This window comes from Protopterus annectens, chromosome 3.part0 (assembly GCF_019279795.1).
Source record: "Protopterus annectens isolate FY-2018-M chromosome 3.part0, PAN1.0, whole genome shotgun sequence".
In the NCBI taxonomy this organism is placed as follows: domain Eukaryota; kingdom Metazoa; phylum Chordata; order Ceratodontiformes; family Protopteridae; genus Protopterus; species Protopterus annectens.
In genome coordinates this window covers 1,553,135,160-1,553,158,092 of record NC_056731.1, presented here as the reverse complement: position 1 = coordinate 1,553,158,092, position 22,933 = coordinate 1,553,135,160, and the positions used below count along the sequence as shown (strand labels likewise).

The window sequence follows — 22,933 nt, the reverse complement described above, 5'->3', positions numbered from 1 at the left end:
CCCCCTCTAGAAATCTGCAGTCCACAAATAAACAACTTCTGATCATATCAAAACCAAACAAAATAGCAGGACAAAGCCTATACTCCTATTCCATAACTAAATTATGGACTGTTCTATCAAAATCTATTTGTTTGTTAGATTCCCTTAATGCTTTTAAATCCTCACTAAAGAGCTACTATCTTAACATCCCCTCATGTCCTTGCTCCCTTAATACCAGACTCCTATAATCTTCTATGCAATACTCCCTCTAGCCAAGGCTATAACCAATCACTAATGACCAATCCACCTACTATTCCTCCCTATCTCATTCCCTGGTGAAAAAAAAATACAGTGAGTGGGTACTAGTGCATATCTCAGTTTTTAATGCATTGTACTTAAATTGAATTAAATATAATTTCGTTTTCTCTACAAAATGTCTTTACTTTCACATCAATGTTAAATACAAGGTGCTACAGTATTTGTAAAAAAGTTTGCTATGATGTGTTTATTGTTGTCTATATTTTTATATAGTTTAAAGTTTTTCTTTCTAAAACTGTACAACTACCTATCTACTGTAATCTGATGTTATTATTTTACTCAGTGTGGAGCTTTTCTCTATGGGCCTCGACTGAAAATTGTTTTCTGACCCAGTGGACTTTCTCAGTCAACAAATTTCAATAAATAAATACATTTTTGGATTTTTTTGATGTAATGGAAATGCATCTCGCAGCCAGAGATTTCACCTTATACTTAGGATTGTACATGGGCAAGAATAGATAGATGTTATGGCACAAAGGAGCATGCATATTTAATACACCAGGTGCTGGTCCACCCTAACATAATCTTGGACCATGACCCAATTCACCTAAAAATACAACATTGGGAAGCCAAATATCCTGAAATACACCGGCACTTCTCTACTTACTTATTAACTTTGCCAGATGACAAGACATGGGTAAAGGAATGCCTTCTACAAAGTCTTGAGGATTTACAGAATGTAGAGGTGGGACTTGGTGCTGCCAGGGATAACTATAAGGAATATTTAAAATTTCAATTGGCAACAAGGCAATGTGAACTTTTGGACAGCAGCTATGCCCAACATCTAAAACTGCTTATTAGAGACATAAAGAAAATGAAAGCGGAACGAAAAGGGAGAGTAGACAGACCCACCAGATTCCCGCTTGGATTAATTACAACAAATTAACTCTGATTATCTGGACAATTAATACAGATGTAAACTTATGAGATTTAAGAATGTATCTTTTTGAAAATAGCCCAAATGATTTAAACATTAGGACAAGCTTTAAGACAACAGAAAATGGAAAAAATTGATAGTTAAAATACGAAACCCAAATACAAGGAGCATAGAGATAGAATCAGACAATATAATGGAGGTAATGTATGACTATTTTAGCAATCTATATAAAACAGATGAGGATGTCAAGAGTAGATTAATGAAAGTAGATGAAACTGGGGCAGGTGAAAATAACAGTAGAGCAAAATAACAGAAGAGCCAAATAGAGACAGCATGCATAGTCAGAAGGCTAGAAAAACTCTGTGAGAGATTGTATTCTTGTGGAGATATCGCTCCTTAGTGACAGCCATCTAATTCTATTTTGGCAAATACAATTTAACAGTTTCCTGGGAGGTTACCCGGTTCCATTTTCATGGAATGTAGGAATGGTGGCCATGATACAATTGAAGGAAGGGATCCATCAGACCTGAAATCATATCAACCTATATCAATTTTAAATGATGATTACAAAATATTTGCAACCATAATAGCAAAGAGATTAGCCAACATTCTAGTGAAAGTGATAAATTTGGATCAATGTGCAGTTGTAGGGGGAAGACTAACCTTTGCTAACATTCTTAAAACATTGCTAATACAAAATGATGCCCAAGACTAGGGCACCAAGTGTTAATGATAAGCCCAGATGTCGAGAGCCATTAAATACAGTAAGCTGGAATTGTCTACTAGATACCTTGTGGGCATATGATTTCACTAACCAATGGATTATGGTAATCCAAAACCTCTGTGCAGAGACAAATGCTAGACTGAAGTGCAATGGAATGTTATCCAATGTACTCCCTGTTTTGAGCGGTACTAAATAAGGATGCCCACTATGTCATCACCTGTTTTCCCTTTATTTGGAGTCACTAGCTAATAAGATTAGGAATTTGGGGATAACAGGATTTAAATGGGGAGACATGAAGGAAAAGATTGCACTATTTGCTCATGTTATTATTCTCTATGTAGGCTGTATCAGATCTGGAAAAGGATATGAAGGAGTTATTTTGCATGCCTGAAAAGTTTAGGGGATATTTTGGGGTATAGCTCAAATGGTAGAGTGCTCGCTTAGCATGCAAAAAGTAGCGGAATCAATGCCCACATGCTCCATGCTTTTTCACTCTCCAAAGCCAAGAATACAGCATCCATGGACCAGATGACATCCCGGGCTGTGTACTGCATGAACTACAAAATGAACTGGCAACTCACCATTTATCAAATAAAGCAGGTGAATTTGACTGGTGTCATAGCTAAATTGCTCCATCTGTGTTTGTGCTACCTTAGGCCTAACCAGGAAATAGGGCACATTCAAATCTGGATTAATCTGGGCTAAAAAAAAAAAGATGGGTAGACAGTTGGATAGATAAGTGAATATGTACTACAATAATATCATTAGCATAGGTCAGAAGTAAATAAACAACATGAAAAATTTTATCAATTATTTATAATAACACACAAAGTGTGATGAAATACTAAATCACACACACACACACACACACACACACACACACACACACACACACACACACACACACACACACACACAAATATTTGTCAACATTTCTGCATTTATTACATTATTACCTTAATAGAATTATGTTAAAATCAATAAATAGTATGCATGCAGTTTTAAGCTGCTTTTTGATATTAAAATATATATATTTTTAATTCATGCAGCTTTAAAAGGTCAGTATAAAGCCTTCTATTTTTCATCTTTTTCTTCTATTACATGATTACTTCTATTTTTTTATATTTTTGTTGCATTACTTTTGTCTTGTTTTAATTTTCTGTTTTGTTGGAGTTTAAAGAGGTCTTGGCTATGGTTAGTTAAAAAAGTGAAAAAATCCTTTACAAACAGTGAATAACATCAGATAATTAGTGGAAGGAGCTGATAAATAATGTTCCTCATTTAACTAAAAATATTTGAGGCATATCTATTTAGCTGGAATGCTTGATTGGCTTACTTGCTGTATTCTGCCTGAATAATACTGATCTTCATCTGCATTTTAATTTGAATTGAAGTTTTTCATTTAAGGTGTGGTTACTTCTATTTTTTTAATCTTTTTTCTTGTTTTACATTTTTGTTTTACGTTTTCTATTCTGTTGGAGTTTTAAGAGGTCTTGGCAAGGGTCAGTTAGAAAATTTAGCAAAGAATTCCTTTGCAAACAGTGAATCTTCTTCATCTTCTTCTTTCGGCTTTTCCCAGTTAGGGGTCGCCACAGCGGAACTCCAGTCCACTAATGATTAGCAGTAGATTTTTTACGGGTGCCGAGGTGCCAGCTCGACGCCCAACCTTCAACGAAGGCATGCCCATTCTACGCATGTCTTTCGAACAGTGAATAACATCAGCTAATTAGTGAGATGAGCTGAGAAATAGCATTGCTCATTTAGCTAGAAATATTTGGAGGCATCTCTAGCTGGAGTGCTTCTTTGACTTGCTTGCTGTATTCTGCCTGAATATTGCTGATCTTTGTCTGCATTTTATTTTTCCCACTCACCCGCCAGACTGTTGTGGTATTCTTATACTTGGTGGCTTTTGAGTTGCCTGCCCCTACTGTAAATATGATTTTGTACACTTCTCCCAGTCTCATCTTATCATCTCATTCTACTGAGTATGGACAGATCAGTTAGGAAGATGCACTCAGTTAGTTTCTTAACCTTGAATTATCGTCTGTTTCTTCTCTTCCCACTTAAATTAAAAAATGCACTTTATTCAGTGGATTTTACTGCATTTGCATTTCTTCCTACTTTATTACTTTATTTTGTTTTTGCTGGTTGTTCTTAAAAGTGCTCAATTGCATTTATTCTGCTGCATTTATTATTGCTTGTTAGTAGCCTGATTAAATTGTTACTGTTGTTCTAAGCCTCTTAGTTTTGGTTTAGGCACTTGGGCTTTAGGCCAGTTGTTTTACATTAAGAAAGGTTTGTATTCATCATTCTTGTGGGAGGAGATGATAGCCGCTGCCATTCTGAGCTAGGATTTGCTGGTTGAAGGCTTATTGTCTGCTGTAATAAGTGTCTTTTCTCTGATTTAAGCTTGTGGGCTCCAAACCAGTTATTTTACATTAGGAAGATTTGTGGTCTGAACACCTGTGGCAGGAGAGGATAGCCTACACTGTGCTAAGCTGGGAATTGCTGGTTGAAGGCTTATTGTGTCTTTTATTCTGTAAGTGTCTTAGTTCTGGTTTAAGCAATTGGGCTCCATACCAGTTATTTTACATTAGGAAGGTTTGTGGTCTAGACTCTTGTGGCAGGAGAGTGTAGCCTACACCCTTCTAAGCTGGGAATTGTTAGAGAAGGTTTATTGTGCCTGCTATTCTAAGTGTCTTTCTTCATGTTTTAGCACTTGGGTTCCAGACCAGTTATTTCACACTAGGAAGGTTTGTAGTCTCACCCTTGTGGGAGTATTCTAATGAATTGCTGCTTTATTTAAACTTTTTTTGGCTGCTGTGACTGTGATTTTCTGCACTTTGAATTTCTAATACTTCTGCATTATATAACATAGGCTTGATTCAGGCTTGCTGAATCTAGACTGTTTGGTATCATTTCAGTACTAAAATCAGCCATCTTACATTAAGAAGCCCCCCCCCCAAATGCTTGTGGCAGAAGTGTGCAGCCAAGGACCCATCTAAGTTGGGGATTGCTAGATTAAGGCTCAGTCTTGGGCTTCCCTTTGGAAACTTTATTTAAAGTCATTTAACTTTACTTGTATTTAAGCATTGGGTTTGTGGTTTGTTTACCAGAGCTGCTCAGAAATTGTACTGCTGCCCTGCGAGCAACTCAGCTGTGCATTGTGAAGCATTGGCGCAGTTTTCTACATCTAGCCCTCCATAGAATAACCACTTTTGTTAGTCTTACCGCAAAACCTGGTCCATCTAGCCCACTCCTCACTAGTAACTACAGTATATACCTGCAATAAAGGGTGGACAGTTTTCTGCCAGTTCTCCAGCCAGCCTGATTGACATTGGCATCCTGAGGCAATGTAGCAATTGCCTCATGTATACTGACAACCTGTTACTCCTAAAACAAATACAACATGTGATAAATGTATCTATACTATGAATTTGGAATCAATTTTCTCGCATAACAACAAACCAGATATCAAACAGGATATCAGCACACACACTTCACCTCTTGCACATAACAAACTCACAACAGATAATCCCACATATGCAGAGGTACTCACTAGACCATATATAAAGACCAGAGACCTCCTAAGTACAAACCTACCACAAAACACATCAAAACCAAATGTGTTGGTCATAGGTGACTCCATATTGAGACCGCCTCACCAGGCTGGACAAGAAAAAGGTCACGGTCAGTGGCCTGCCAGGCACCAGGATCCATCAGATCACACATGCATTCAAGTCTCTCAACAACAAGCACTGTTATGACTCTGTTATAGTCTATGTTTCAGTGAATTACTTGAGATGTACCTCACTGGCCTATATGAACAAAAACATGACTGAGCACTCAGATTATGTGCCCCAGGCAGGTATGTCACTATCCCTAAGTAGCATTCTACTTTCACACAGGATAATGCCTCAATATAAACAAAAAAAAATGATTGATGTCAACAATTGGCTTAGCTTCTGGTGTCACTCCAGAGGGATCCACTATCTGTCAGCCTGGGAAGATATGGTCGACAGACCATGCTGTTTTGCCAGAGATGGTCTTCACCTGTTGCCTCTTGTCTTTCTGTTACTGGCAAAGGTACTTGCCTCCCCTATGGTGCCTTTTTTAGGCAATCTCGTAACAACAAAATTCCTGACATAAAAAAATCCACTAAAGACAAACTAAAGGTTGTGGTTTTTAATGCTAGGAGTCTAAATTGGAAACTGCACTCACTGGAAGCAATCCTTACCTTGGAAGATGCTGATGTCTGTGCAGTCACAGAGACATGGTTCAAGGCTGCTGAGAGCACCCCAGCCATACAAGGTTACAATGCCTTCCACACATTCAGACCTCCAAATGAGTGCGAATGAACCAAAGGTTAAGGTGTATTTGTCATTAAAGAGAAATGCACCTCAAGACTGGTCAAACAGTACAATTCCCTAGAGCTACTCCAAGTCCAACTAACTGTAGTTAAACCCCTTCCATATCATTGTTAGTTATAGGTCCCTCACCATGAACCACTAGAACCACTCTGCCTACCTGGACCTACTTGAGTCACTCACTATACAGTCAACACCTTGGTCATGGTTGATTTCAATTATCCTTCCATCAATTGGGAGTCATATGTGGGCACAAACACACTTTCCCTAAGGTTCCTAGAATTTATTGCAACTGCTGTTGAATAGATAGTCTGCACTGCTACAAGGGGCTCAAATGTCCTAGACTTAGTGCTCACCAACATAAGGGGTATCTGCAAATTAGTTATCTTGTAAAGTCCTCTAAAGCCAATTATGAAGCTAAACTAGCATCCCTAGCTAAGGATATTCACAAGGTATTCTCTAGCTATGATAAGAAATCTAAAAGGGAAAGCCCAGGTTTGTGCTGAACTATTAGTGTATGGTATCACTCAAATTGACCCTGAAGACATCGCCAACCTGCTAGCAGACAGGTGTGGCACATACTTCACCCACCTATCCCCACCAGATATACCTCAAAGCATACCTGTCACCAGTCCTCTTCCTAGTATCTCCAAAGAACAGGTCATAACTGCACTCTCCATGGCCAAAAACACAGCCTGTATGGGGCCAGACAACATCCCAGGCTACCTACTAAATGGTCTAAATCATGACCTAGTGGAACCACTTGGCATTCTTTCAACCACAGTCTAAGTACTGGCTTTGTCCCTGCAAACTGGAAAACAGCAACAGTTATTCCCCTGCACAAAGGAGGTCCATCAACCCACCCTGGGAACTATAGACCCATAAGCCTACTACTGTTTTGACAACTGTTTGGTGGATTCCTGGTGTGTGATCTGTTGTTTCTCCATAAGCCTAACCAGCCTTATCTGCAAGGCCATGGAGAGAATCATCATAGACCTTACCAACAAAGACATAGGTGACCTTCAAACTCTTGACCCAATGAAATTTGGCTTTTTTAAGGGTGGAGCATGCTTATTAAACCTGGTGGACTTCTTTGAGAATGTCACCAAAGCCCTGGATGAAGTTAAAAGAGTACAAACAGCCTATCTTGACTTTGCCAAGGCTTTTGTCCCAATCCCCCACTCAGGCTTCATTGAGACACTCACCCAGCTGGGAATTAACTCATATATCAGTAGATGGGTAGCCAACTGGCTCACCGACAGAACACATACAGTTATTGGGGATTCCAACTCTAACCGTAGACAAGTTAACAGTGGTGTACCACAAGGATCTGTACTGGGCCCCCTACTGTTTGGAATCTATTTCTCAGAAGTCAAGGTGAAAATAAGATGGCCTTTGACTTACCAAATTCAGTGATGACTGCAAACTGGGTGAGTCCCCCAATGATGCTGACATGGTACAAAAAGGGCTTACATAGACAAATGATTGGTGCCAAAGCCACGGACTTAAACTAATCACAAAAAATGCATTATCATGCCTTTTTGCAAAGTGGAAACCCCTGCATATTATAATATTAACAGTAGCCCCTTAGATCAAACCCTGTGGTGAGAGATTTGGGAACACAGGTTTATAGCATCCTTAACTTCGATCACCATGTGTCCACAGTGGTAAGGAAGGTCTTCTGTGTTGCACATATCATCACATCCAGAGCTAAGGATGTTATATCCCCTGTACTCATCCCTCATCAGACCACTAATAGAGTACAATGCTCCCTTCTGTATGTACCTCACCATACACCTGCAGCAGCTGGAGAGACCTCAGAGTTTTTTTCACCAAGAAAATTCAGGGCCTTTGACACATGACCTACATGGACATTCTGAAGGCCCTGTCACTGAGAGGTGACTTGTGCCTGACCTAGAGAGCGGCCTCGGACCCTGCCCTAATGGAAATGTTTCACATCCGCAAGTCAAATAGCACAAGATTCACTCACTCTAGGGATCTTAACCTAGCCTGCGACATTAACAGGACATGCTGGAGAGAAAGATATGTCTCCCAGAGATTGCCACCCCTCTCGAATAAACTCCCAATTTATGTAAAATAGAGCTCCTCAATGACCCTATTTAAGTGTAACTTAGACAACAGGATTGGAGACCATAAATTTACCCTAGGGTGTAACCTATGTCCCTCTTGGACAAGGGCAGTCGGTGCTGATCATAGACTCACACTACAAATGTAGATCATACAACTTTGTCACTAAGGGAACAAGGGTATAACATGGCTTGGCTTATAAAGGCCCTAGGGCCAATAGCCTAGTAACCTCCTATGAACCTATAAACTATGAAAAATTCTGGATCCTAGCACATTATTTATTAAAACAGTATCATGTAACAGAATATCTCAGCATAGATAAATTCAACCATATGCACAGTCATGAGTTATTTTATATCTTTCTAACAGGAAAAAAATAAATTCATATAAAGTTTAAGGCTGTCATAACTATGATAAAATTAATTTTCTCACATTCTCAAGGCTGGAAACAGTAAACATTGCAAAACATGTGGAGAGGAGGTCAGTTTGACAAATTTTATATGTTCATATCTAGACATGTTTTATGTTTTTACTTTAAACAGGCTTATCTCAGAGCATATTTTGTGCAAAGAACTGACTACATAAACCTTATAATGTATACATAGTTAGAAGAAAACATTTACCATTTGCTTGTTAATGTCAAGCTGACCTTTGTCAAAAGAAATAGATGAGAGGCATTCCAGCAGCTTAATCTAAAATCTTTAGAAATACAGATACTCCACTACAGTCTTCCCCCCTTATCATTTTGAATTATATTTTATTTAGGTCATCAAACATATAAGCTGGAGGATGTTTTTATTCAGCTAAAACAACCATAGTATGGGTACCTTTTCTCACAAAGCAGCCTATTAACAAATTAGTAATAAGAGAATATACAAGAACTATGAAAAGTACTGTTATGACAAAAGTAATCAAGCATTGCATTTTATTAGTACCAACATTTCCAAATATTCCATGCAACCACCTAACCAAGGTCTAGACAGACTCAATTTTAATTATTTTAATGGCTAGTTGTTCCATAAAATCAGTCACCTTCTCTTACTCATCATTCAAGTTTGAAATGATAGTACAGCACCGTTTTCCAATCAAATGGCAAACACCACCCTTTGAGGCTAGTACGTAATTGATGGCTACTAAGTTTTGCAGTGCTGTGGTTCAAACCTCAGTTAAGTCCCTATTTACCATTAAGATAAGTTCTGATGTTTTGTTAGCAATTTCAGCTAATATAAGGGACAATCAAGTCACTTCATTCATAGTATGAAGTGTGCTGCACTGTGGAAAGAAGACAGCTGCTGCTCGCTCAGCTGAGTGTATAGTTCTTTTATTTTGCAACCTTCAGCTTGGCATAGTGAAGGAATGAAAAATAGCTGGAGTCATCTGTTCCACATAACAACAACCAAGCTAGGATTTTGGTAACCAAGGGTAGGCACAATCACCACAGATGTAATAATGATTGTCTCACATTCTCATGCCTTTCTCCAAGTCATATGTTTTCAATTTAAGTGCTGCCATTACAGTTCATCATGAGTGTAACTACAATTGCTGTAGCCTACCCACACAGTTCCTCTTTTGGTGTAACAAGTAACACCTCTTGTTGATGCAGCCAATTGACACTATATTATATTAGGCCAGTCTGTGATATTATGGCAGATTTGTTTTTCCATAGTAATGTGCACTTTGAAATCTTTCTTTTTGAATACGAACAGGTAGCATTGGAATGCCTCCCTTGGAGTTATAGGGCACAAATCAAAACACCCAGCAGTTTATAATATTTAAGTCATTGGTATATTGGTGCAACATTTGAAGAAACAAATGTTCCCATATGTTGATTGGAATCAGTAAAAGGAGGAGACTTAGTGACATCATTAGAAGGAGGAGTGGCTCCATCATCTTTTAACTCAGTGGATGGCAGGCAGGTTTTCTTACAATGTGAAGCATGGACCCAATTTTGTATCCCAGCATACTTTACTGTTGCATATATGTAGTTTAGAAGATGAGATAAGGCCCCTTCCGCCATGGCTCCAAAGACAATTTATGTTTGAATACTTTTATGTAGACCAAATCACCAGGTTGCAAGTCATTACAGGGAGCTGGAGCAGGTTGTGGAAGGGCTTCTCAACTTCCCTTATGGAAAATCTGTAAGATAACAATAAGTTTTGAGCAACAGTTCAGCAAAACTTCATCAGTAGATACTAGTTTGCAGTTTCCCACTGGTGGGGAAGGTGGCATTCTCAGGGGACAGTCCATAAGAATTTATGTGGACTTAGTTTTTGGGTAGCATTTACAGTTCCTCACATACTCATCAAAGCTAGAGGCAAAGCATCTGGCCATTTAAGTCCTGTTTCATTGCAAATTTACTAAGTCTAGTTTTAAGAGTCTGGTTAGACCTTTCAACAAGGCCAGATAATGAGAAATGTGGGAACAATGTTAGTGTAAAGAGATTTTAAGCATTGAACACATTTTTTTAATAATCTCAGCAGTAAAATGAGTAGCCATGTCAGAACTAATAATGTGTGTAATTCCATATTTAAAAAACAAAAACAAAATTCTCCAAAGTGTCAAAATGAGCCTCACATGTTACAAATATAAATTCTCAGAAAAAAGCAAACAGGGACTCAGCCATCAAAACTTTAATAAAATAAATGCAGAAGGAGATAAAAACAGCAAAGCTTTTGAGTCAGAACAATTCTCAATTATTGCTAGAACAAAATATAATTCTGCAATAGATCTATTTATAATAATTGCAGTATAATCTAATTAATCAAAATACTATTAGAAAAATTGTTAAAAAATAACATAAAATGCCTGGTAGAAAATATTAAATTCTAAATTATTATTAAAAAATCTCTCTTAAATTTCAGTACAGGTTTGATGTTGGTTTTAACATTTAATCCAGGTGGTTTGTCTGCCCTGAAGTAATTGATCCACCTGTATTCTTCCATTTCAGTTTTAATACTTATATCTCCACTCCTTAAATTAAAATGACCCTTCTGTATAACTCTAAATTTAATACTATGATCATTACCCTTGGTCAAAATATGTTTAAACAGCACATTACTATCTACCTCTCTTCTTATTTCAGATAAATGTGGCTGTATTCTTTCTTTTAATTTTTGTTTTCCAATATAAAAATGTTCACATTTTGTACAGTTCGCCAAATAAACTATATTTTCAGTAGAACATGTGGCAAATGTGTTAGTTTAAAATTACGTTCTGTTATAGGATGTACAAAGGTAGTCTCATCATTAATACTACTAGAAACAGAACAATTAGAACATGGAATAGTTCCCTTTGTGTTCGTTTTAGGTACACAAACCATCTAACATCAAATCCTTATAACATTACTGTGATTTCAAATTTCTCTCTTTACTAAAAGTAAAGGAAGGCTTGGCACCTATTATTTCCTTAATATCATGACTGGATTGCCAACTGACAAAATGTACAAATGTAAGCATTTTTATATTGAGAAAAACAAATCAAAAATTAAAAGAAAGAATACAGTCATAGTTATCTGAAATAAGAAGAGAGGTAGATAGTAATAAGCTATTTAAACATATTATGGCCAAAGATAATGATCACAGTTTTACATTTATAGTTATACAGAAGGTACACATTGATTTAAGGGGTGGAGATATAAGTATTAGAATTAAAATGGCAGAATACAGATGGATCAATTATTTCAGGGCAGGCAGACCACCTGGATTAAATGTTAAAACTAGCATCAAACCTATCCTGAAATTTAGGAGAGATTTTTTTATAATCTTCTATAATTTAATATTTTCTACCAGGCATTTTATGTTATGTTTTTAACAATTTTTCTAACATTCTTTACTTAAAACTGGATAAGCGGTAAATTGGAATATGCTGGCAATTAATATAAATAGATCTACTGCAGAAGTGTATTTTGTTCTAGCATTGATAAAGAGTTGTTCTAACTCAAAAGCTTTGCTGGTTTTATCTACTTCTTCATTTATTTTATTAAAGCTTTGGTGGCTGAGTCCCTGTTTGCTTTTTTCTGTGAGTTCCATATCTAGGAATAAATTATTTTAACAATGTCTTCACTACTATCTCAGTATCACACTTAGCACATGGATAGGCTTCCACCCATGCAGAAAAAAATGCAAACAATGAGTCGAATATATAAAAACATAGCACATTTTTTAATTTGTATAAAGTTAATCTGAATATTAACAAAAGTCTCCCAAGGTGGGGGCAGAGCAGAAAGTGCAGTTTTTACTGGAGGTGCTTCATTATGTGATAGGCAGATTTCACAATTATTTGTATAATGGCTAACTAAAGACAGAAAAAGAGGGGCAAACCAGTCATACTGGATAAAATTAATAAGTCCATTCTTACCAATGTGATTCAATAAATTATAGGCTCTTACCAACTAAGGAAGTACAACCAAAGGTGTTACCACCCTGCCATCAAGGTGTCTCCACAATAAGTCAGCATACTTTTTATAATCCACACTGATCCATCTATTTTTCTTAGTCTATGGGTCTTCATTCTGCAAAGTAATCAAACTATTAAAATTACAAGGGTTGTCAAACTATGTAGATGTTTCCTGTACAATTACAAAAAAATTTCTAGAGATATCCAAACCAGCAACTTTCCTTAGCTGTATGATCTGGTAACCAGTTACCTGTCACAGTGACAGTGTCTCCCTTTATATAAGCTTGCACTTTAATTACAACTAAACTTTTTGATAGAAATAAAGCACCTAATAAATCTTTTACAAACTTTTCATTTTTTTTATTCAGTACTCCTTGATGTTAAAAATCTTCTCTGTTTACACAATTCCTCCAAGTCATGGGATACTCTGAACTCATAATGGCTATCAGAATGAATGCTCACAACCTTATGAAGGGAATGAGTTAACTATCACACATGCTTTTGTTAATGCAATAAGTTCAGCTACTTGTGTACATGTAACCCCTTCCAGTATTTCTTGACAAATACTGTATTTTCAGTGCAGTTTACAATGCTTGCATTAAGGTTTCCATTTGTGTCTCTTCCACATGATCTGTCTATGAATAGTTCCATCTCAGTGTTGTCCAACATGTTATCTTTTAAGTCAGCTTTAGAAAAAAGCACATAGTTATTCACAATTATACTGTCATGTGGTATGCCATGTCCTGTCATGGGCAGAAGAGATGTAGGTTCAAAATCTGGCACTGTTCAATAGTGATTGAAGGGATTGAAATAAGTAACAGCTCGTAGTTAGTCGGCCTAGTAGCCAAGAAATGCTGCTTCTTAGATTTTAGTAACAGTGCCGATACTGTATGGGAAACTCCAACTGTAAGTTTGTGTCCTAGGACTAATGCAGTGTATTGGTCCACCATTATTAGTGCAGCTGCTGGTACTGTCTGTAGGCAGCCTGGTAATCCTCTAGCTGCCAGGTCTAAGAACGAACTATAATATGTAATAGGTCTAAATGCATCACTGTTTTTGAACTAGTACACCTGCTGTGTGCCCTCCTTTTTCATGACAATACAGAGTAAAGGGTTTCTTGTAATCTGGGAATCTTAAGGCTGTAACTGTAGCAAGTGGTTGTTTTAGGAATATAAAATCACTTTCTTCTTTTCTCCCCAGGGCAACAGCTCTGGTGTGTTTTCTTCGAGCATATCAGTCAAAGGCATGTTTGCCTTCAGTTGTTCCTAAAGAGAAAGAAATAGGTTTAGACATGGGAAAAATAGATGGGGTGTTAGTTGCACCCACTGCTGATACATTTTTGGATGCTATTGGAATTTTATCCTGATTACTTATGTTTGGCCAAGACCAAGTCGAACCAGTATCAATCAGAAATGGAACATCTCTTTGATCTGCTTTTAACTGAACAAAAAATACTTCATGATCTACTTGCATTAGCACCTTTATGCTTACCTCATTCTTTTCCCCAAAGTGTTCTTAGTATGTGCCTCCTGACATTTGATGCAACTCTGGGGGTGGGGGTGGTAAGGAAGCATTGGAAGGATTTTGATTTTGCCACTGCTGTGTTTGCTGCTGTTGCATTTTCCTTTCCAATGTCCCATTTGTCCACACTTGTGACAATACCCCCTCCCAGCTTGATTTTGTTTAAAATTTGTTGCTCTCTGTCTACCCTGCCTTTCTCTCCCTCTGTACATCTGCCCCTTCTTTCAAAACTCTGTAGTTGTAATTGCATGAGTTTTTTTTTTCTTTGCATCCCTTTCTTTTTTTTCTACTTTATCCATATAGTACTCTTTTTTAGTAACCTGTCTACTTCCTCTTCCTGTCATGTTACCTGGTGTTGTTTTACTAATGCCTATACATTTGTTAACAGTCTGTGCACATATGGAGAATTTAATGCTGCCTTAGTATTTACAATAGGATCCTCATTGCCAGAATGTGCAGAAAATACCTCCCTAAGTCTCCCAAAGTAGTCACCTGGTGTTTCTCCCGTACCTTGTTTACATGCAGTAATATTCTCCCAATTTAGCTTAACAGGACATATTTCTAGAATTTCTTCTAAGAGCTTAACAAACACCTCAGCTAATTCACACCTCCCTCCAGTAGTCGAGCAATCAGAGTCCTTTTCTGGAGCCTGTCTAAATCTGCCAGGTTTGGTTCATAAATTTGAATAACATACTCAGTTCCTCTTTGAACCTTTGGTCTTTCCTTATTTTTGGGAAGAGTTTGACTATAATATGTAGATCAGTAAGTGTCCAAGATTAGTGAACTAATGCCATATAGCCATCAGGATGTGGGACCCGTCTGAGGGGGTATAAGGAATCTGCCTTTTTTTCCTTCTTCTTTTGCAGCTGGTCTTGCCTTTGAATGAGTATGGTGTAATATTTTACTTTGCCTCCCTACCCTGTCCTGTTTTTCTGGGTTCTCCTCACTGTCTGAGTTGGAAGGTAACCCAGGGAAAACGGTGAAGGAAAGCTCAAGTTTAGATGAGAGTGATGCTGTGTGTGAAGGTGCAGAAGGTATAAGATGTAAAGATATAGCTTGCCCCAGAATTATCTGCATTACAAACTGGGACCTAACCTGTCAATCTGGATGATGAGAAAAGAAAGGAAGATGATTATCTTTCCCCAAAGCCCCCCCATTCAACTACCATCTCATGAACTACTCATACAACATATATCCAACTATTTCATCCTTTACTATTTCCCCTAATCTCTTTACTACCTCTACCTCAAGTCTGTATAAATTATCCATAATACAGGTTTTTAAACCTTCCCACAAAGCTAAGTCAAAGCTATACAAACTCCATCTAGCATCTACTACACACTCTCTCCTCACTAAAAACCTACTTTGTTCTGGAGATATCCATCCCAACCCTGGCCTCTCTTCTCTCCCCAAAACTACCTCTACACTGCCCCTATCTTACTCCTCTAACAGTCATCAACCTCAGTCACAACAATCATCTCCATCCAAATACTTAACTATTTACTCATTGAATATTCACAGTCTAGCAAATAAAGTCACTGAGCTGCACTCATGGATAGCTCTCAATACCCCTCACATCCTCTCCCTATCTGAAACCTGGCTCAAGCCACAAATCTCAAATAGTGAAATACTCCCACCAGGTTATATCTTCCGATCTGATAGACCTGTAAAAAAAGGTGGTGGCATGGACATCCTCTATTCAAACATTCTTAACCTCTCACCATACCTTTCCCCAATTCCTGACTTCCTCCCAGCTGAAATCATCATCCTTAACTGCAATCTGAATCCCCACAAAAAACTTGCAATTGCCTCTATCGACCTTCCTCCTGGTAACAATCTGCCCATTCTTGAAAACATCCTATCCTGGTTCTCCCACAACATACCATATTAGACACTTATCCTTGGTGATGTCAACATTGATTGGTCCAAACGTCACAGGACGCATTCATCAAAATAATAAATAATGTGTATGTAACCCAGAACTGCATTATCATCCCTGAGACTCATAGGAAATCAAAGACAAAGTGCAAGTTAAATGTACTTACTGAGATGGGTGCCTGATATTTCTTAAAGAGATACTGGCCACAGGCTCCAGTGATAGCAACCAGATAGTTGTTATAAAACCTGGTTGGACATCTGAGTCACGCCACCAACTGAAACTGAAATTTGTTACTTTTTAATTCATGCAGCTATAAAGTTCAATATAAAGACTGTCAAAGATCCTGGATGCAAACACATTATTTATTAAAACATTATCATGATATGGAATATCTCAATATAGAGAGATTAAGCCATTATGCACAGTCGGGAGTTCTTTTATTCCTTTCTAACAGAAAAAAATAAGTTCATACAAAGTTTAAGGTTATCATAACTAAGATACAATTCATTTGCTCACATTCTCAAGACTGGAAAGAGTAAACATTGCAATATATGAGGAGAGGATGTCAGTTTGACAGATTTTATATGTTCTTATCTAGACATGTTTTATGTGATTACATTAAACAGGCTTATCTCAGACCACATTTCATGCAAATATCTAGATAGATAAACCTTATAATGTCTACATGGTTAGAAGAAATCATTCACCATCTGCTTGTTAATGTTAAGCGGATGTTTGTCAAAAGATTTACATGACAGTCACTGCAGCAGCTTTAACTAAAATCTTCAGAAATACAGGCAAGCCACTATAACATTTTAATCAGCTGTACAGCATTATTCAGTTCTCCAGATGTCCTTAATTTACTTTTCCAACCAGTCTTTCTCTTGTATTTTTTTCTGGTCTCAGAACAATGATATAACATTTTGGAGAAAAAATGCACACAAGCATTCCAGCACTAGAACATAATATGGCAAATACTTCCACTGCCACCATGTATATTCCCTGTGTACTCAAATATGCAGGGATGAAAGATATCCAAACAGCAACAAAAATAAGCATGCTGAAAGTGATATATTTTGCCTCATTAAAACTGTCCGGTAGATTCCTGGCAAAGAAAGCCACTAGAAAGCTTACACTTGCTAGAAATCCCAAATATCCCAACATGCACCAGAATGCTGTCATAGAACCTTCATTACACAGAATTAGTATTTTGCCACTTTCGGATTTCATATTCATTTCTGAGAAAGGAGGGGCTGTGACCAGCCAGACTGTGCATATCACCACTTGAAGAACAGAACAGAACAGTATAATTGTGTATGGAAGCTGATTTCCCAACCACTTTTTTAGTTTACTACCAGGATTAGTGGCCCTGAAAGCAACAATAACAACAGTAGTTTTTGCAAGAACACTAGAAATACAGATGGAAAACACAATACCAAAGACAACCTGGCGGAACAGGCAGTTTGCCTTTCTTGGGTGACCAATGAATATTAAAGGAGAGAGGAAGCAGAGTGTCAGTGCACCAAGCAGAATGTAGCTAAGTTCCAGGTTATTGGCCTTGACTATTGGAGTGTCTCTATACTTAATGAAGATGAAGAAGATGATGGCTGTGATCAATGAGAAACATGCAGAGGTGGCTGATAACATTGCTCCCAATAGATCATCATATGAAAGAAACTGGATGACTTTCAGGATGCACTGATTTCGATGGATGTTAGGCCACTGGTCTTCAGGGCACTTCTGACAGTCACTAACATCTGTAAAGGATGAAATAAACTGAGTTAAATTATTAACATCTGCCTGTAAATTAGTGATGTCTTCTATGGTGTCTTTCATAAACAGATATGATAACTGGAATATATTGTTAGTCTTTTTATGAAATTTGTGGTTTCACTCACAAACCTGAGGACTACCTGGATCCTATCGGCAGCATCCCCACTGAACTGGTGGTTCCCTTGAGACTAAGTCCCCACAAGTTCCTGGCTAAGGAAGAAATAATTTCCACCCCCTGCTGAATGTATAAAACAGAAGCAGCTCCTCATTGATTGAGACAAGGTGGTTCCCTCGAGACTAAGTCCCCACAAGTTCCTGGCTAAGGAAGAAATAATTTCCACCCCCTGCTGAATGTATAAAACAGAAGCAGCTCCTCATTGATTGAGACAAGGTGGTTCCCTCGAGACTAAGCCCCCACAAGTTCCTGGCTAAGGAAGAAATAATTTCCACCCCCTGCTGAATGTATAAAACAGAAGCAGCTCCTCGTGATTGAGACAAGGTGGTTCCCTCGAGACTAAGTCCCCACAAGTTCCTGGCTAAGGAAGAAATAATTTCCACCCCCTGCTGAATGTATAAAACAGAAGCAGCTCCTCATTGATTGAGACAAGGTGGTTCCTCGAGACTAAGTCCCCACAAGTTCCTGGCTAAGGAAGAAATTATTTCCCCCCCCCGCTGGATGTATTAAACAGAAGCAGCTCCTCATTGATTGAGACAAGGTGGTTCCTCGAGACTAAGTCCACACAAGTTCCTGGCTAAGGAAGTAATAATTTCCACCCCCTGCTGAATGTATAAAACAGAAGCAGCTCCTCATTGATTGAGACAAGGTGGTTCCCTCGAGACTAAGTCCCCACAAGTTCCTGGCTAAGGAAGAAATAATTTCCACCCCCTGCTGAATGTATAAAACAGAAGCAGCTCCTCATTGATTGAGACAAGGTGGTCACACAGCTCTGTATATATTGGTCTGGAAGCTGCAGTATAGCGTCCAAGGTTTCCTCAGTATTTAAGGCTTCCCCCATGGCAATTCCCATAGACCACAATGATACAGTGATTGCTGAATAAGTTTTATAAGCTATACAGTCACTTTATTCACAAAGTCATACTCTAAATTAGAGGCATAGCATCCAAAATCACTATAGTGCGCTTAGCAGAAATTCCACTAACTTACCTAACCAGGCTATTGGAGATAAAGCAAAAGTGCAACACTGCATTGCCTTTGTTAAACATTATAACTCCACCACCAAGCAAGCGAGGTTTCATATAGACCTACAGAAACCCGCCAATTTTCAAACCTGAGGACTACCTGGATCCTATCGGCAGCATCCCCACTGAACTGGTATGCTGAATTCTGCTGTAAATAGACGAAATTGCTGTTTACTCACTAATTTTGAATGCCTTTGCTAAACTCAATGTGACTTATTTTGCTACCACTTCTTTAGCTGGAAATATACTGTTGTTGTGATAGGATTGCTACAATCTTGCTCTACTCTGAATAACGTATTGTGTTTCACTATACGATTGTTTGCCTAGCTATTTTTGATCTCGCTAACAAGTGCACAGATTTCAGCCTAGCGACAGCCCTCAGAGCTAAACGCTGAACTTTGTTGTTAATTTATTAATTAGTTAAGCCTAGAAACTGCGTACTAACATTCTTATGGGTCTCTCTTGCTGGAATTTACCTGCATAATTTAGCAATGACAGTGTAGAAGTAGACCAGGGTTATTCTTGTTTGGAAATAATGCAATTTAAGACACACTCTATAGCTAAATAAAGAAGCGTTGTTGTACCAGCAAGGTAATTAAGCCTAGCGACTACATTCAATACTAGATATAGGTCGCTGCTGCTACAGCTAATGTAATTAAATTAGCAACAATGTTTGAAGCTAGATTTAGTATTCTAGTGTCGTTTTGCTAACAGGTCTTGGCAGTATTTGGAGTTATTGTGTGAAAATTACATATTTGTTGCTACCTCCTGCTGATAGAACAGACACTGTATTTTCCTGATTTCTAATCGCAACTGGCCTGACTCTCTCTCCTAGGTGGTTCCCTCGAGACTAAGTCCCCACAAGTTCCTGGCTAAAGAAATAATTTCCACCCCTGCTGAATGTATAAAACAGAAGCAGCTCCTCATTGATTGAGACAAGGTGGTCACACAGCTCTGTATATATTGGTCTGGAAGCTGCAGTATAGCGTCAAGGTTTTCAGTATTTAAGGCTTCCCCATGGCAATTCATAGACCACAATGATACAGTGATTGCTGTATAAGTTTTATAAGCTATACAGTCACTTTATTCACAAAGTCATACTCTAAATTAGAGGCATAGCATCCAAAATCACTATAGTGCGCTTAATAGCAGAAATTCCACTAACTTACCTAACCAGGCTATTGGAGATAAAGCAAAAAGTGCAACACTGCATTAGCCCCACTCCGCTCGCCTTGTTAAACATTATAACTCCACCCCCACCAAGCAAGCGAGGTTTCATACAGACCTACAGAAACCCGCCAATTTTCAAACCTGAGGACTACCTGATTCATCGGCAGCATCCCCACTGAACTGGTATGCTGAATTCTGCTGTAAATAGACGAAATTGCTGTTTACTCACTAATTTTGAATGCCTTTGCTAAACTCAATGTGACTTATTTTGCTACCACTTCTTTAGCTGGAAATATACTGTTGTTGTGATAGGATTGCTACAATCTTGCTCTACACTGAATAACGATTGTGTTTCACTACGATTGTTTGCCTAGCTATTTTTGATCCGAAGTGCAGATTTCAGCCCAGCGACAGCCCTCAGAGCTAAACGCTGAACTTTGTTGTTAATTTATTAATTAGTTAAGCCTGAGAACTGCGCACTAACATTCTTATGGGTCTCTCTTGCTGGAATTTACCTGCATAATTTAGGAACGACAGTGTAGAAGTAGACCAGGGCTCTTCTTGTTTGGAAATAATGCAATTTAAGCCTACCGACACACTCTATAGCTAAATAAAGAAGCGTTGTTATACCAGCAAGGTAATTAAGCCTATACATTCAATACTAGATATAGGTCGCTGCTGCTACAGCTAATGTAATTAAATTAGCAACAATGTTTGAAGCTAGATTTAGTATTCTAGTGTCGCTTTTGCACAGGTCTTGGCAGTATTTGGCTATTGTGTGAAAATTACATATTTGTTGCTACCTCCTGCTGATAGAACAGACACTGTATTTTCCTGATTTCTAATCGCAAACTGGCCTGACTTTTCTCTCCTAAGTGGTTCCCTGAGACTAAGTCCCCAAGTTCCTGGCTAAGGAAGAAATAATTTCCACCCCTGCTGAATGTATAAAACAGAAGCAGCTCCTCATTGATTGAGACAAGGTGGTCACACAGCTCTGTATATATTGGTCTGAAGCTGCAGTATAGCCCAAGGTTTCCTCAGTATTTAAGGCTTCCCCATGGCAATTCTATAGACCACAATGAAATAGTGATTGCTGTATAAGTTTTATAAGCTATACAGTCACTTTATTCACAAAGTCATACTCTAAATTAGAGGCATAGCATCCAAAATCACTATAGTGCTTAATAGCAGAAATTCCACTAACTTACCTAACCAGGCTATTGGAGATAAAGCAAAAGTGCAACACTGCATTAGCCCCCGGCTTTGTTAAACATTATAACAGGTTTCATATAGACCTACAGAAACCGCCAATTTTCAAACCTGAGGACTACCTGGATCCTATCGGCAGCATCCCCACTGAACTGGTATGTTGAATTCTGCTGTAAATAGACAAAATTGCTGTTTACTCACTAATTTTGAATGCCTTTGCTAAACTCAATGTGACTTATTTTGCTACCACTTCTTTAGCTGGAAATATACTGTTGTTGTGATAGGATTGCTACAATCTTGCTCTACTCTGAATAACGATTGTGTTTCACTATACCATTGTTTGCCTAGCTATTTTGATCTCAAGTGCACAGATTTAACAAGTGCCTAGCAACAGCCCTCAGAGCTAAACGCTGAACTTTGTTGTTAATTTATTAATTAGTTAAGCCTAGAAACTGCATCAACATTCTTATGGGTCTCTCTTGTTGGGATAATTTAGCAAGGACAGTGTAGAAGTAGACCAGGGCTATTCTTGTTTGGAAATAATGCAATTTAAGCCTAGCGACACACTCTATAGCTAAATAAAGAAGCGTTGTTGTACCAGCAAGGTAATTAAGTACATTCAATACTAGATATAGGTCGCTGCTGCTACAGCTAATGTAATTAAATTAGCGACAATGTTTGAAGCTAGATTTAGTATTCTAGTGTCGTTTTGCTAACAGGTCTTGGCAGTATTTGGAGTTATTGTGTGAAAATTACATATTTGTTGCTACCTCCTGCTGATAGAACAGACACTGTATTTTCCTGATTTCTAATAAACTGGCCTGACTCTTTCTCTCCTAGGTGGTTCCCTCGAGACTAAGTCCCCACAAGTTCCTGGCTAAGGAAGAAATAATTTCCACCCCCTGCTGAATGTATAAAACAGAAGCAGCTCCTCATTGATTGAGACAAGGTGGTCACACAGCTCTGTATATATTGGTCTGGAAGCTGCAGTATAGTCCAAGGTTTCCTCAGTATTTAAGGCTTCCCCATGGCAATTCCCATAGACCACAATGATATAGTGATTGCTGTATAAGTTTTATAAGCTATACAGTCACTTTATTCACAAAGTCATACTCTAAATTAGAGGCATAGCATCCAAAATCACTATAGTGCTTAATAGCAGAAATTCCACTAACTTACCTAACCAGGCTATTGGAGATAAAGCAAAGTGCAACATCAGATTAGCCTCCCCCATATCCCACCCACTACCTCTACATTTATAGCCAATAAACCACACCCACAAACACTAGCTCCTATCACCTTCTATGTTCTATTCAATCCTCACCCAATCTCTTTGCTATCTCATTGATCCTGTACCTGCCCACTCCTCTCCTCCCTCACTCTCATACAATAGCTACCCATCTCTCTTTCAACTATAAAGTGGGTTCTCAGGG

At 38.2% G+C, this 22,933-nt stretch overlaps 1 protein-coding gene across 1 annotated transcript in view; it reads right to left on the bottom strand.

The window, feature by feature from the left end:
* Positions 1-17,003: 17,003 nt before the first annotated feature.
* Positions 17,004-22,933, bottom strand: part of LOC122797114 (extracellular calcium-sensing receptor-like) — a 244,033-nt gene continuing 238,103 nt past the window's right edge. The window contains 1 exon segment of the mRNA XM_044065910.1: positions 17,004-17,905. Within this exon segment, the coding sequence (XP_043921845.1) occupies positions 17,004-17,905 (902 nt within the window).